The sequence below is a fragment of the Peromyscus leucopus genome, chromosome 2 (assembly GCF_004664715.2).
Source record: "Peromyscus leucopus breed LL Stock chromosome 2, UCI_PerLeu_2.1, whole genome shotgun sequence".
NCBI classification, from domain to species: domain Eukaryota; kingdom Metazoa; phylum Chordata; class Mammalia; order Rodentia; family Cricetidae; genus Peromyscus; species Peromyscus leucopus.
Window position 1 is genome coordinate 148,988,395 of NC_051064.1, and position 16,826 is coordinate 149,005,220.

Genomic DNA, 16,826 nt, shown 5'->3' on the forward strand with positions numbered 1-16,826 from the left:
TCAGGATGAGATTTGAAATACAACAGAATTGTCAGGAGGGGGAATAGCTGGGTGCAAAGTGCTTACCATGTAAATGTGGGGACCCGAGTTTGGTCCCCAGAGGCCATGTAAACATGCAGGCATGGTGTACATACTTGTACTTCCAGTGCTGGGAGGCCGAAACAAGCAGCTCCCGGGCATGCTGGCCGGCTAGCACAGCTGCCCCAGCTGCTCCCGGGCATGCTGGCCGGCTAGCACAGCTGTACCAGTGCATTCTGTTGCTCTGAGAGAACATGATGATCAACAGTAGCCCTGGGAAGAAACATTGTTCCAGCATTATAGTTCCAGAGGGATAGAGTCCATCACACTAGAGGAAGGGGTGGCCTCAGGGCAGTGAGAGAGCCTCACAGCTGGGAAGCAGAAATCACATTTCATCCACACACACGAAGCAGAGTGAGGGAACACTTAGTGAGGCCAGCGTGTATCCAGCCTGGAGGTCCACCTCCAGTGGTACACTTCCTCCAGCAGAGTGCTCCCTACGGTGCTCCCTACAGTGCTCCCTACAGTGCTCCCTACAGTGTCATCAACAGACAGCGCCGCCTGGTGGGAGACAGCGTTCGAACACACGAACCTAGGAGGAACAGTTCATACTCAAATCTTCTTATTATTAGCCTAGTCACTGAGTTCCAGATTCAGTGACAGACCCGAATCCAAGAAGACAGGTTGCAGCCAGGTGTGGAGGCACACGCCTTTAGTCCCAGCACTCGGGAGGCAGAGGCAGGTGGATCTCAGTGAGTTCTAGGTCAGTCTGGTCTACAGAGTGAATTCTAGGACATCAGCCAGGGCTGTTACACAAAGAAACTCTATCTTGAAAAACCGAGAGAGAGAGAGAGAGAGAGAGAGAGAGAGAGAGAGAGAGAGAGAGAGAGGGAGGGAGGGAGGGAGGGAGGGAGGGAGGGAGGGAGGGGGGAGGGAGGGGGGAGGGAGGGAGAGAAAACCAGTCAAACAGCACCTGAGAAACAATATCCAAAGTCGTCCTCTGGACTTCCTGCCCTGCTCCCTACCCGCCCCCCATCACCCCTTCCCCTGGTAGAACTAGCATTAGACTACTGAAGTAGTCTACTCCAGTGCCTGGGCCTCTTTACCAACAAATTTGTCTTCTCATAGGAACTGAGAGAAGCTTCTGGAGGCTAGAGTGTGAGGCGCTGTGGGTGGGTCCTTCTAAGGCCTCCTTGGCTTGTAGACGGGGTCTTCTCCAGGGCGCTCCACAGCTGTCCCTTTTGTTTGCCTCTTGACCTCTCCCTGCAAGGACACTAGCCATCTTAGTTCAGAGTCCACCGTCAGCTCAATCACTGCTTCACAGACTTTGTCTCCAAACACAGTCTTACTCAGGGAGTCTGGGTTTTAGGGTTTTAACATGGATTTTAGGGCACAGATCTCAGCCCACCCCTCCCATCCCACTGAGTCCACACAGGAAATAGTAAAAATCATGGCATGGGGCTAGAGAGAAGCTGAGTGGGTGTCATGCAAACGTGGGATCTGAGTGTGGATCTCCAGCACCCATGAAAAAGCCAGGCATGTGGGTGGCACACACCTGGAACCCAGGAGGAGACAAGCTGGAGTGCAGGGGTCAGACCGTCGAGTCAAACCAATGAGCTCCAGGTCCAGTGAGAGACCGTTGCAAAATGAGGTGAGAGCAACTTCGGAATAAGCCGAACCTTGGCTTCTGTCCTCCAAACGCGTGCAAACCCATGGGCACACACCCACCTGAGTGTGTACACATATTCTACACACACCATCCACTAGTCATGAAGGAAACCGTGCAGGTGGCCGCTCCTCAGCACGCCGCACACTGTCATTTGTTGGCACGGCTGTGTTTTGATTTTTTTCACTTCCGTTGAGCTCCACAGCTGGCTCTCAGTCTCCTTTAATATCGATAATAGGACAATGCACTGGCGAAGCTGTCCCGGCACCGCCGAGGTGACATTTGAGTCATTGGGTAATGGGATGAATCAAATCAATAACTAGAGCGGATGTTTACTGTACGTCACCCTTCCTGTCCCCGTCACGCGGGTGTGTGACACATCGATGCTGGATTATACCCAGACACAGCACCATCCCTTTGGCAGTCCATTGTTCCTTGGGAGGTGACCTTCTGGGTCACAAGGATAGCTGTAGATACCTCTCCTGAAGAAACAGCATCCCAAATCGAAGCATCAGTCTGCACACACTGCCTGAAGCATCCCGTGGTGGCACGGTGTGCTAGAGGTTTGCACTAGAGTGTTTACAGCAACCTCAGCATGGAACTGGGCTCTGTGGATAGAGCCCTGGCTGTGGGCTGTGGCCACCTGCGCCCTGTGTGCTCCTCTGTTCCTGATGTGATGGACAGAGCTACACGGTCTAGTAACATGAAGTGATTCTTTCTGGATACCCTGCAGTGGAGGGGCCCCTGAGCCTAGGGCCTACCTTGAAAAGGGATTAGTACACACCTTCCACCTCCCAATATGGTCAAGGTCATGCCAAAGATAGCAAAACCACCAACAGTCCTGCCCGGCCTGAGCCAGCATCTGTCACTTGAGAAGTAGGGATTTCACCACACTCTGCATCTCATTTCTAGGCTCTGGAGGCATGTGTTGACTGCTATCGTCTGTTCCATCTTCCAGAAAAGGTCACTATAGCCTGAGGGGACTTGCACAAGACAAGCCTTCCCTGTCTTGGAGGCTGCATAACCATGTCCTGATGAGGGTGCAGGCCCTGCTCTGTGGACAGTGGACTTCTCTCACAATATTTTTACAAGCACAGAATCCTCAAGTCTCTTTTTTTAAAAGGGCAGCAATCACACTCTGAAGACCCCACCCTCCTGATCTGAGCTCACACTGTTTCTCCTGTGATGTGACCCCAATCATGCCTGGGATTAGAGTTTCAACACACATGCAGGCTGTGCTCAGAGCCTTGGGACTCCTGTATGTGATGCCAAAACTGCTTAGCTTTGAGAGAAAGCCTGAGTGAGGCCTAGGTCATCTGCTTCACTCACACAGGTGGTGGGGACATGGACATTCTGACCAGATTGGGAAGACAGGCTGTGGTTCAGGGTTGACTTGAGTTGGGTGTCCTGTGAGGATGCCCTTGTCAACTTGGTTCTCTCATGTCTGTGCTTGCCTGGCATCCAGAACTGAGCCCTTGGGTGCTAGCTCAGTAAGATGCTGTGGGAAGGGTAGGGATGTAAGGGAGGGTATTGGGGAGAGGAATGAGAACAGAGTACAGTGATACATCTGTACGAAGAGGCCATAATGAAACAATTATTTTGTTTACAAACCTAAAAGATTCATTAAAAAAATTTTTTTTATAAGGAGATATGTAGTGCTTGAGAGCTGGCCCAGTGGTTAAGAACACTTGCTGCTCTTGCAGAGAACCTGGGTTCAGTTCTCAGAACCCATATGGCAGCTCATAACCATTTGTAATTCCAGTCCCGGGGGATCTGATGGCCTCTTCTGGCCTCTAGAGGCACGCAACACACAGACAAACAGGCACACACATACACACGAAACAAGAATAGACATGTGTGTGCACACACACATTTACAGTCATCCCCCTGCCCAAAACCAGGATGGATGCACAGCTCCCTAAGTTATGATCCTGAATGAGCTCCCTCTCCATGTGCAACCACGGTGGATGGCCCCTGCTGACCCATTGAAAGTGGACGTGAACACACTTCTGGAGCATGCTAACCCGGAGGTTGTTCCCTAAAAAGACCAGAACCCAGAACAGCAGGACACATTTCTTCTGGGGCTCCCCTAGGAGACCTGTGAATTCTTTTCTATCTGTGGAAACTACTATGTAGAAAAGAAGGGCAAATTTTGTATAGTTGGGTTCTTTTGTGCTACCATCTTGTAATTTTTTTTTTTTTAGCATAATTTAACACATCTGTGTCAGGTACTTCTGGGTTGCTGTGAGCAGACGTCTGGCAGAGGCAGCCTGAGGGAGGAAGCGCTTATTTTGCTTATGTTCTCAGAGGGGTCAGCACATCCCAGAGGGAGGCAGAGCAGTGCAGCTCGGTTCAGGGCCGAGAGCAAACAGAGACTGGAAGGCCAGCCATGTGTGTCCCATGTTCAGTTAATCCGGCTCCCAGACACACTCAGGGGGTCTAGATGACTCTGACTGCTATCAGGCTGGCAGTAAGACAGTCATCCAGCACCCCCTCATGGGTCGGCTCTGCCTGCCGTCACAAAGCTCTGTAGACTGGGAAGTTGAAGCTACAGAGGTGACTTCCCACAGTTCTAGAGTCGGGAAGGCCAAGGCCAAAGTGTTAGCTTGTCACTTCCACAGTGGTGCCTGACTCTGGGCTGTGAAAAGTCCTGGGAAGGGAGTCTGTTGGCTAGGAGAGGCGGTCAGTCTGGAGGAGGGACTGATGTGACGGTACCCGGGTCCTCGGTCTCCCTTTCCCTGTGGTGCTTCATGTTCTTCCCTTTAAGAGATGAGATCCTGTTGGGGACTGACTGGGACCCTCACAAATTCACATGCTCAGGTCCTACCCCCAGCACACCAGAATGTGACTGGATTAAGGAGACAGAGGTGATTAGGTAAAAACCGAGGTCATTATGGTGGGTGAGCTCTACTCTAGTCTGATGGGTGTCTAGAAAGAGACCAGGGAGTGGGGAAAGACGACCCGGGAAAGCGCTTGCGACACAAGCATGAGGGGGAGTTTGATTACCCAGAATGCATGCAGAAAAGCCAAATGCAGTGGCATGTGCTTCTAATCTCGGCCCTGGGGAGGTGGACAAATGCAGAACTCTAGGGCCCACACTGACCATCTGACCTAGTCAAATTGGTGAGCCCCAGGCCAGCAAGAGACTGTCTCAAAAAATAACATGGGTAGCTCCTGAGGAATGACACCAGAGGTTGACCACTGGTCTCCACATGTGCACACACAGATGCTTGTAAGAGAACAGAACAGAGACGAGCAGAGAGGACAACCGTTGCATACACCAGGAAGCAGATGCCACCTGCCATCGGCAGGAACCAGCCCTACCATTTGTTGACCTCATCTGTCTCTGTGGCCCCGTCGGTGGGATTTTGGTAGAGCAGTCTTACAGACCAGTTCATCAGTCCTGGAATTGAGGCTGGCCAGAGGGCTTGCTTGGACCAAGAGAATGCAGTGGACTTGGGCAGCTTCTGAGCATTGGCCTCAAAACTTCTGATTTGGTCCTTAGTCTTTCTCAAGACTGTGAATTCTCCAGATTAAATTGCTGGGGATAAGATATAACAGGAAGGATGACCAGTGGCTAGCCTGGGCTAGCCTCCAAGTGGGCAGTGAGGTCATTTCCTCAGTGAGGCCAGCAACAGGCTTTCAACAGTCCATGGTTAATGCCAGAATTATGAACCCACAGAGTTATGAAGGCTATTATCTGAAGTCACACTTTGGGGGGAGGGGCATGTCTTAGTCACTGTTCCATCACTGTGAGGAGACACCATGACCAAGGCGGCTTATAAAAGGAAGCATTTAATTGGGGCTTGCTCAGATTCAGAGGGTGAGTCCATGATCATCATGGTGGGGAGCATGGGGGCAGACAGGCAGACATGGTGCTGGAGCAGTAGCTGAGAGCTCACATATGGTCTCTAAAGTTGCAGGTATATGTGTGTGTGTGTGTGTGTGTGTGTGTGTGTGTGTGTGTGTGTGTGTGTGTGTGTGTGTGTCTGGGCCTGACATGGACTTTTGAAACCTGAAAGCAAGCCCTCCCCACCCCAGCCCCAGTGACACACCTCCTTCAACAAGGCCACATCTCCCAATCCTTCCTAGAGAGTTCCACTAGCTGGGGACTAAACATTCAAGTATATGATGAGCCCACAGGGCCATTCTCATCCAAACCACCACAGAGGTTGATAGATAGCCAGGCAACAAGCTTCAGTTGAAAGGACACACACAGAACCCAAGCACTGTGCTCAAGGCGAAAGGATGGTGCTTAGGCACTTGCTGTGCGAGGAGTGGGCAGGCACCTGGAGAGCTCGTCTGTGTGGATCATAACCCCAGCAAGCACAACCTATCAACAACACATGACGTGGACTGTGAATATGACATATTTAGAATGTAAGGAAAGAGGCTGAGAATACAGGGGTAGGAGATGACAGCCTGCAGATTTAAGTAAGTCTGCCCATCAAGGATACAGAACTGGGCTGGAGAGATGGCCTGTGGGTAAGATGCTTACAAGACAGTGTGAGGTCCTGGGTTCATGTCCCATGACAAACCCGGGTGCAGATGCCACACCCATAACCAACGGGGCACATCACCATTGGGGGGCGATGGAGGCAGGAGGACCCCTGTAGCTTGCTGGCCAGTCAGTCTAGCTGATTGATGAGCCGTAGAGGAATATATACACCTGACGTTGATCCCTGACCTCTCCCGTGTTCATTCAGGGACATATGCACAGCTCCCTTCACATGTGAATACACAGGCATGCACATACAACACACACACACACACACACACACACACACAGAGGATGGAAAATACAGTTTGCAATTTTAAATAAAGTTTGCCCATTAAAGTAGGGGGTACTGAGTTAGCTATATAGCTGTCTGGGGCAACAGCATTTTGGGTAGAGGGAATAACCAGTAACCAGTTACCTGACATACAAACCTACAATGACTTACTTAGTTGTTATATATTAAAAGTCTCTTCATGTGCCAGTAGCCTATGATTTTGTTTTGTTTTATGACAAGGTCTTGCTTTGTAGTCCAGGCTGGCAGATCCCCCTGCCTCTATCTCCCAAATGCTGGGACTACAGGTATGCACGACCACACCTGAATCTCTCTGTTTTAAGAAGAGCTTTGCAGCCAGCTAAAGACATGGCATTCTTTGAGGTGGTCATTGTTCACGGATGTCCCAGCCCAGATGTGAAGCCACAGCTCTTGGAGTGGAGTTCCAACTCTCCCTGGGGACATCTGAGCAAGCACCTGCTCCCACCAACCAGACTGGAGCTGTGCTTCCACACACCTTAAACCTGGCAAACCGATGAGTTTGGTGGGCTTACAGAGGATGAGTGAGGGGTGGCAAACAGGAGCGTGGACCTCCCCAAGCAGCTGCATCAGTGAAGACTCACTCCCCTATGGATGGAGTCCTCCCCCTGGTTATCTGTCTGCGCTCTAGGTAGTAAGTGTCTTCTGAGACCATGTGCACAGAATCAGTAAGCTGTGGGCAGGTGTGGGGGAGCACAGGAGGGGTGGGGGAGCACAGGAGGGGGAGCACAGGAGGACGGGAGCACAGGAGGGGGGAGACAGGAGTGGGGAGCACAGGAGGGGGAGCACAGGAGGGGGAGCACAGGAGGAGGGGAGCACAGGAGGAGGGGAGCACAGGAGGGGGAGCACAGGAGAGGGGAGCACAGGAGGAGGGAGCACAGGAGGGGGGGGAGGACAGAAGGGGTGGGGAGCACAGGAGGGGGAGCACAGGAGGGGTGGGGAGCACAGGAGGAGGGAGCACAGGAGGGGGGGGAGCACAGGAGGGGTGGGGAGCACAGGAGGGGTGGGGAGCACAGGAGGGGGGAGCACAGGAGGGGGGGAGCACAGGAGGGGGGGGAGCACAGGAGGGTGGGGAGCACAGGAGGGGGGAGCACAGGAGGAGCACAGGAGGGGGGGAGCACAGGAGTGGGGAGCACAGGAGGAGGGGGAGCACAGGAGGGGGGAGCACAGGAGGAGGGGAGCACAGGAGGAGGGGAGCACAGGAGGGGTGGGGAGCACAGGAGTGGGGAGCACAGGAGGGGGGAGCACAGGAGGAGGGAGGAGCACAGGAGGGGGAGCACAGGAGTAGGGGAGCACAGGAGGAGGGGAGCACAGGAGGGGGAGCACAGGAGTAGGGGAGCACAGGAGGGGGAGCACAGGAGGGGGAGCACAGGAGGGGTGGCTGTGATCTCAGGTGAGGTCTGGTGAACTTTCTCACTCCACCCCCTTTCCGTGAGGCCTAATCTTGAGGGATCAGGGTCTCTGGTGAGGATGGCTGCTATGCTCAGAGGGTAGCATCTGCAGTAGTGCTTTATACACCTTCACACACCAACTGTGGGGGCCGAAGGCTCAGAGCATTTCTGAGACAAGGTGACATTGTCATTGACAGTCTATTGAGGAAAGATGCTAATTTTCATTGAGGTCTAGGCCTTCCATAGTAACTTAATTAGGCCATGCAGTAAAACTGTCACTAACCGTCAGGAGGACCCCTGAGTCACCAGGGAATGACAAAGCTTGGCAAGCAACCAGCCTCTGGGGGAGGAAAAGGGTGACTTCATTGCTTCCTCCCACAACTGTCCTCAAGGGTCACCAAAGACCCCTGGATTGGGTGGCCTGTTCCCCACCTGTTGGCAATGGCAGAACATGAATGACTTACATGTGTGTGTGTGCACAGACTGCATACATGCAAACACATCTATCACAGACTTTTAGTTCTGTTTTGTTTAAGACAGGGTTTCTCTGTGTAGCCCTGGCTGTCCTGGAACTCGCTCTGTAGACCAGGCTGGCCTCAAACTCAGAGATCTGCCTGCCTCTACCTCCTGAGTACTGGGATGGGGGCTGCCATGCCTGACCCCAGCATAAAGAGATGTACAGACCTTGAACTTCCATCACCCAAGTGTTGGCATTACTGTATCACCACATCTGGTTTATGCTGAAGATTGAACTCAGGACTTCACACAAGCACGTCAACTGAGCTGCATCCCCAGCCTACGGCACAGCATCTTAGGAAAGAAAGTCTATCCCCAGACCACCACTTTCAGCTTCGTAATATGGTCCATACCAACCCCACATGGCGCGTCTTGAGCTGACCGTCCTCTATTGCCATTTCCTGTAGTTACTCTCTATCATCTACTCACTTGCACACTCACCGGGGTCTTAGGGTTCACATTTGGTACCTGTAGGTTGAATGAAGGCTCATGGATGTGGCCCAGACTGGCCTGAAATTCGGGGCACACAGACAGACAGACACACACACACGTGCACGCACATGCAGACATTCACACACGTAATCGAAAAGGTCTAAGCACAGAACTTAGGTGATGTGAAATTAGCTGCTAACAGCAGTACTTTGCTGGGGCTGCAGTGAGTCTAGGAAAGCCACTGCCCGGGCGTGGTCCTGGCCGGGCAACGTGAAGACCACTCCAGTCTTCCGTGATGGGCGTTGTCCCGCTCTGAAGAAATTTTGCTCTGAAGACTTCAGTGCTTGTGATTTTACAGGAAACCACGTGCATACACTGGACTTGGGTTTTGAGCAATGCTTGCTGTGTCTTTACTATTTCAAACTGGTTTAATACAACATGACAATTCATCTAGTCACGACTCAAAGATTTTCTAAAAAGCTGACATATTTCACGTCATACCCCGCATCACTTCTTCTACAACTCATCAATCTTTGTCCTTCTGCCTTGGCCACATCATGTCTAACCCTGTCTTTCATTTGTGATTTATGGCCGAGTTCCTTATTTTGCCAGATTTATAAACTCTGCAGTGCTTTGCAGAATACTCACTTTGTACACCAGTCCACAAGCCAGTAGATTTATTGTCTATGAATTGTTACTTTGAAAAATTACATCAATGCAAAGTGATTACCTTTTAGCCTCCCTAGCCAATAAATTCATTTTATTTTTTTTGGAGGGGACATTTGAGGTCACAGGATGATAGATAAAACGGGCAATCCCTCAAATGAGGAGAGAGTCGGAAGTTCTCCAGAGCAGAAGCCCAGCAGGATTTCTCTCCATCATCATGGATAGGCTGGTCTTCGGTTGCCTGCTCTTCCTCGGACTCCTGAACCCACTCCTGTCCCTTCCCGTCACTGACATTGGTGCAAAGACTCTTCGGCTTCCAGGTGAGGTGACTGTTTTTTTTATCAGTTCTAGGTGCCACTCAGGAGTAGGAAAGGGATTCTGGCTAAAGGGGGTCTTCTGTAGGTGTGACCATGCTTTGAGGAGAGGATCAGGGGACCCTTCCTGTGTGTCTTCTCTAAACACAGACAAGTAGCATTGCTTATTTCATGTCACAAATGTAGCTCAAGCTTTCATAGTGGTCAGTTTTGTTTATAGAAATTGGACTGAGTTTAGAACATTATCTTCAGGTTTGAGTGGACTGGCTGAGTGTAAGGGTGGTTTCTCCAGCTCCAGACTAGTCGGGCACTTACTCTGTCATGTGAGTTAGAAAGCAGTCATTTGTGTTGTATGAAACAAAAGGCTTACTTAAGCACAGTGGCACCTGAAGCTGGGTGCCTCATAGACATCAAGTGTGTTTATGTTTTCCTTTTGTCTTAATGTTCAAGTTCAAATTAAATAAAAAAAACTAGAAATTTTACCACAACCCCTTAATTTGGCATTTAGGTCGTGTGTTAGATTCCATAAAAATGTAACTGGATTTAATATTTAGCTTGGCTACTTAAAACAAAATTTCCTTTATGTTTATCCTGTGTGCACGCACACAGTGTGGTGGTCAGAGGAAGACTTGAAGGGGTTGGTTCTCTAGCACGTGGGCAGACTGGGTGGCAAAGGCCTTCCCTGTGGAGCCAGCTTCCCGGCTCCTGCTTCTGGGTGCTTTCAGACACTTCTCCGCAGGATCTCCTCCACGCCACTGCTGTTACACTTTCTAGTCCGCACCGCTCTCCTGCCAGTGTTCCTGTTTTTGAGCATCACTCGCATTCTGCCAATCAGCTGCTGGCATCACTGGAGTCACACTGGCACTTAGCCTGTTGGTCAAAACCAGGCAGGAACCAATTCTGTTCTTTTAAAAGGGCCAGTACACACTGCAAAAAGAAACCAGGAATGCTCTGGTCCTGACACCACTTTAGACATCTACAATAAGCTGAAATGAGGACGGCCTCTTACTCAGACCCCACACAGGTTCCCCAGGTTGGCTCCTCACAAATCCCCTTCAGCACAGCCATCCGTGCATTATCAAAGGGGAAGGTTTTCATTAGCATTCCCAGGAATACTGTGAATGCACTCAGATGCCTTTATAACGCTTTGCTCATTGTCTTCCCATTACGGTTACAGATGAGTATTTGTCAGCCTGCAGCATCCAGGGTCATGTGTGGCTTTCCAGCCCGACTCCCAGAGCATCTCAACAGGCTGGTGCCTACCCAAGACACACGTCCCAATGTCAGCCTCCACTGCTCACACACATTTTGCATGCACTTAGCATACACACCCAGTACATTTACCACACACCCTGCATGCACTCAGTGTATACACCCGTTGCATGGAGAACACACCTCATACCTGCTATCACTCTTTACACACATTTGCCACACATGATGCATGTACTTACACCTCACACCACACACTTACCATACACGGCTTGCACATAGCACACCCCCCAAGTATACTTACCATGCATACCTTACATGCATGCACCACATTTCCCTCACTTACCATACACACCCCATACACCTTGGGTGTCAGTCTCCTTCACACAGGAGAAGTCACAATGCGGCATCTGAAGCCTCAGGTGAATCCCCACGTGAGGTACAGTAGGGGTGCCACCATGCTTTCTTCAGTCTCCCACTCACACACCTCAGAAGGAAGGGCCAACAGGTAGCAATGGATAAGGGGAGACAAATCAGACTTTCTGAGCCAAACTGGCATGTGGGGTCTCGTGGCACTGTCTCCCCCTCCTGCCCAAGGCAGGTGGCCACAACAGCAGGGGGGTGGTCCATGGGCTCCTCACTTTTAGACTCCCACTGGCTTGTGCAGCACCTTTATTTCTGCTAAATGCCACTGTGACAGATGACCAAGTCCTCCTGTGGAGTTCCAGAATCCACCCCTCTGTCCTGGTACTCACCAGAGACAGGGACCAGAGGCGGCCGGGTGAAGGCCAGGGTGGGCTACTGGTCTGTTTCTACCCCACAGCGCTTGAAGAGGACGCTCACCTGGCCCTGGAGGAGCTGGACAGGATGGCCCTCCTGCAGACGCTGCGACAGGCAATGGCCACAGAGGCAGGCGAAGGCCTGGGGGAAGCAGGTGAAGGTATTCTCGGGCTTATGGGTGGCTGCCATAGCTACTAAAGTTGCCTTCTATGCTACCTATCAGAGAAAGCTCTAGAAGCGGAACTATATGAAACAACATCTCCCAAGACCCTCTTAGCCTACACCACCTCTGTCCACCCCTCCGGCTTCAGGAAGTGCTGCAAGCCCAGGCTCCCCAGGATAGGCAGGACTCCCCAGGACAAGCGGAACTCTTTTTATACCGACTGTTTAAGGCAGGCGATGCTGGCTACCCAGCGCCACTGAGGCCAAACGTAAATCTTTATGTCCCACTTACTACCATCTTTCCAATGTATTTAATCTGTCTGTGTCTCAGTTTCTTAATCAGTACACAGGAATGGTAAGGACAGTCTATGCCAGGCATGATGCAATCTCAGCACTTAGAGGCTGAGGCAGGATTGTGAGTTTGAGGCAAATCTAGGCTACATATTCTCTCTCTCTCTCTCTCCCCAAACCAACAACAGCAAACAAAACAAAACAAAAAACAAAAACAAAAAAACAAAAAGCAAGTAAAATGCTTAGCAGGTCAGATGAGTAGCATCGGACATGGTGACTCCCATAAGTCTGTGGACAGCCTGAGACTCCATCTCAACAAACAGCAAACTGATGGAGAAGATTACAGATTTGACTATTTTCTCCACACACTGATACAGTGCTCAGAACATCTGGGTACAGGATGGAGAGTCTTTCAGAAGACATGCTGACAGTCCAACTGTATTTTTGACAAACTATGAATGGTCAATGAGAAAAACTGAAAGTGGTGAGACCAGAATCTCTGCCTGCATTCAGGTGCACACTGCCCCAGCGTGGAAGGGACTGGGAACTAGACATCATGTAGGGATGTGCTATTTTTTTCTTCCTTGCATGTGTGGTGTGCATGTGTGTGTGGGCCCATGTGAGCGTGGGGGGACAAAGTTGACAGCAGGAGTTTTTCCTAGCTCTCCTCACTTTATTTACTGAGGCAGGTCTCTACTTGAGCCTGGACCACCTTAATCGAGCTCTTTTAGAAGCCAGTTTGTTCCAGGGATCCTTCTCTACCTTCTGAGTGAGTGTTAAGGGATCAAGGCGGCCTCCATGCTCACCCTGCTTTTATATGGTTTTGGGGATCTGGGTCCTGTGCAGCTATGAGCTGTCTTTCCAGCCTTGGAACCTTAGATTTTGTATGTTTTAAAATCAGCATAACTGCTAGGTGTGGAAGCAAATGCCACAGGTGGATCTGTGAGGCCAGCTCAGTCTACACAGTGAGCCCCTGCTTTTACAAAAGAAAAACAAGAAACAGTAGGTCTGATGACATGGTGTCAAACTGTTTTCCAGATCCCAGTGATGACACTCCCACCCCAAGGGGAAGCTTGAGAAAGGTAAGGACTCTAGATTCTGAGGGAGAAAAGCTGAACTTCTCATATTCAATTTTACAGAACCCTTTTTATGACCTAAGAGTGTTCTTGGTGGAAATCACATCTTAAAGTGATCGGCCAGTCTTCTTCCAAACATAATTTTTCTAAACTGATTCACAGAATATGGATATATAACTGTAACAAGAAAGGCTCCAAAGCTACACAGAGAAACCCTGTCTCAAAAACCAAAACCAAAACCAAAACCAAAACCAAAACCAAAACAAAAACAAAAAAGAACTTAACAAGCACCTGTTCTGGGTAAATCATAGAGACCTGTAAGAGAAGAGAGCGGCGGGGCCTTTGCCGTCCACTGCCCTGCCTCGTGGCCCCAGCAGCACCACCATCACTAGGAAGCTGGTGAGAAACGCAGCGTCCACACCACCAGGGCCCACCAGTCAAACGTGCAGTTCGACAGATGTGCAGGGACCGATGTGTTAGTCAGCGTGGGGCACCACAGGAAGGGAATGCAAGGGTGATGTGCCCCGCCCCAGGATGAAAAGCGGTACAAAGGCTGGGCATGGAGTGACAGGACACACACAAATGGTGTGAAGTGAGTGGGGACCACTGTATGCTTTCTGAGGGGGCTCCCTTGGCCGTGACAGTCAGTGTTCATGACTACATAGGGGTCTCCCAAGAAATCATGAGATCAACATTCATGGACCTGGACCAGAGACACCTCTGTTCTTGTAACAGCCACCAGCATTCTGGCAGCAACCACCCTGACATGAGATCCCAGAGACAGCGAGCACCACCTAAAGCCCTCAAAAAGTCATCACTCGGATGATTACATGCTTCTACACGGAAGGTAGTCTAGTTAGGACTACTATTGCTGTGATGAAACACCGTGATCAAAGCAACTTGGGGAGAAAAGTGTTTATTTGGCTTACACTTCCACAGCACTGTTCATCACTGAAGGAAGTCAGGATGATATTGTGTTCCCCAATATTTTGTGCACCCTAATAAACTTATCTGGGGTCAGAGAACAGGACAACCACTAGATATGGAGGCCAGAAAATGGTGGCACACACGCCTTTAATCCTAGTATTCCAGAGGCAGAAATCTACCTGGATCTCTGTGAGTTCAAAGCCACACTGGAAACAGCCAGGCATGGTGACACATGCCTTTAATCCCAGGAAGTGATGGCAGGAAGCTGAAAGGTATATAAGGTGTGAGGACCAGGAACTAGAGCCTGTTAAGCTTTTAGGTTTTTGAGCAGTTCAGCTGAGATCCATTTGGATGAGGACTCAGAGGCTTCCAGTTTGAGGAAACAGGATCAGCTGAGGAATTGGCGAGGCGAGGTGGCTGTGGCTTGTTCTGTTTCTCTGATCTTTCAGCATTCACCTCAATACCTGGCTCCAGGTTTGTTTTCATTAGCAAGACCTTTTAAGATTAGTGCTACATCAGGACATGAACCTGGAGGCAGGAGCTGATGCAGAAACCATGGAGGGGTGCTGCTTACTGGCTTGCTCCTCATGGTTTGCTCAGCCTGCTTTCTTATAGAACCCAGGACCAGCAGCCCAGGGATGGGCCACCATGGGTTGGGCCCTCCTCCATCAATCACTAATTAAGAAAATGCCTCATAGGCTTCCCTACAGCTAGATCTTATGAAGGCATTTTCTCAATTGAGGATCCTAACGGATGACTCTAGCTTGTGTCAAGTTGACATAAATCTATCCAGTACAAGGATTATCCCTAAGGACTAAAACCATGTATGTAGGGTGTTCCCACTTTATTCTAGAATAAAAAGAAAACTGTGGCTCAACCTTTAAAACAAGCCAATTTTAACAGAAAAGATCTAGCACACAGAAGGCTAAGTGTTCAGCGCCTATCACTGACAGAAGGCCCGCACAGAATGGTCACAGAGAGGACACGGGAACTCAAGGAACCACAGGGTTAAGCAGACTGGATGAGAGCTGGAGAGGGCTCCGAGGGGCCCCACTGAAGATTCTGAATTCAGGGTCGCTTATCTATTTTTCTGGACCTCTGGTTTCAGGCTTTCTCTGGACAAGACTCTAACACTGTACTCAGTCGTCTTTTGGCAAGAACCAGGAAACAACATAAGCAACAGAGGCCTGTCTCGGAATGCTTCTGGAAATACTGCATTTGAAGAGTTCCGAGCATCCTCGTCTCCTCAGAACCACCTCTTCAGAAAACTAAAAAGGAAGATGCCCGAAGAAAAATCAGGCTAATTACACCCCATTCTTCATTATTATGAGAAATAAATCCTCTATGTTTCGCAAGTATCACACGTGGTCACGTTTACTTATATGTACATCCTGAAAATCTGTAACTTGTCTCCCCGCTCCCATTTAGCATTTCCTGGAAATGTACAAGTTGGGCTGGAAGAGTAGGTCAGTGGCAGGGCTTGCCTAACTATGTGAGCTCTCTGTTCCATTTTGGGCAATGCAAAAATGTCTAAGTAAAGCAGTAAGTGCACAGAAGCACACAGCACAGAGTAAGAAGGAAAAGGCACAAAGACTTTATTCAAAAGTCTCTCAAGTCACAAATGATTTAAGAATAAATTTCTTTGTTATAACATCTCAACTCTTAAAAATGAATATATTGTGGGGACCCACAGAAGTTTCCTAGTGAGAACTTACCCAGGATCCAAGAATCTGAGCTTGCTTTACCCAGCAGGGCTGCATAAGGGGATGATTTGACCACGGGAGTGGCTACCAGGTGTTTGGAAGGGTCTGCACTTGGCTGTGTGGTGAGCTTTGAGCTAGCAAGGGGAGTTCTTTTGTCCCAGCCTGTAGCAGGAATCTTAGAAGGTCTTATTAATAAAATCAAACCTGAGGCCAGTTATTGGGGTAAATGCTGGAAGATCAGAGAAGCAGAACAAGCCACAGCTATCTCACCTTGCCAGTTCCTCAGCTGGTCTTGTTTCCTCAGACTGGATGGCTCTCAGCTGAACTGTGTTGCTCAAAAGCCTGAAAGCTTAACCAGCCAATTGCTTCTAGTTTCTGGTCTTCACGCCTTATATACCTTTCTGCTTTCAGCCATCACTCCCTGGGATTAAAGGCTCACTTTCTGGGATTAAAGGCGTGAGTCACCATGCCTGGCTGTTTCCAATGTGGTCTTGAACTCACAGAGATCCAGAGGGATTTCTGCCTCTGGAATGCTAGGAATAAAGGCGTGAGTGCCACCATTTTCTAGCCTCTGTATCTAGTGGCTGTCCTGTTCTCTGACCCCAGATAAGTTTATTAGGGTGCACAATATTTTGGAGAACACAATACTACCACATTTTGCTCCACCCCTTGGCATTGTTATAAAAATCTCTTTTGAAGAGCCAGAAGGGGCCGTTGGATTTTGATGCAGGTCCTCCTGAAGCTATCCTGTGTTTCTGTCTTTCTCCTCTTCGCTGTCTTTCTATCTAAAAGTTTCATATCCCTCTCTCCTCCTCATAGAAACCTGCTGTGGGATGTTCTGTATGTCCTGCGGGAGCCCGTTCTTGG

The 16,826-nt window shown here is 49.9% G+C and overlaps 1 protein-coding gene across 1 annotated transcript; it reads left to right on the top strand.

Moving 5' to 3' along the window:
* Positions 1 to 9,613: 9,613 nt before the first annotated feature.
* Uts2 (urotensin 2) lies at positions 9,614 to 15,699 on the top strand. The gene is made up of 4 exons (XM_028883059.2): positions 9,614 to 9,817; positions 11,844 to 11,954; positions 13,292 to 13,335; positions 15,365 to 15,699. Exons 1-4 carry the CDS (start codon positions 9,655 to 9,657, stop codon positions 15,476 to 15,478), a joined length of 432 nt encoding a protein of 143 aa, XP_028738892.1. The 5' UTR covers positions 9,614 to 9,654; the 3' UTR covers positions 15,479 to 15,699.
* Positions 15,700 to 16,826: the final 1,127 nt, after the last annotated feature.

What these genes read in the sequence shown, in the direction of transcription:
- Uts2 (XM_028883059.2), top strand. Translation starts at nt 9,655, where the DNA reads ATGAGGAGAGAGTCGGAAGTTCTCCAGAGCAGAAGCCCAGCAGGATTT. An exon ending in AAAGACTCTTCGGCTTCCAG is followed by an intron (nt 9,818 to 11,843) that starts GTGAGGTGACTG and finishes TCTACCCCACAG; the next exon opens with CGCTTGAAGAGGACGCTCAC. An exon ending in CAAGGGGAAGCTTGAGAAAG is followed by an intron (nt 13,336 to 15,364) that starts GTAAGGACTCTA and finishes CTCTGGTTTCAG; the next exon opens with GCTTTCTCTGGACAAGACTC.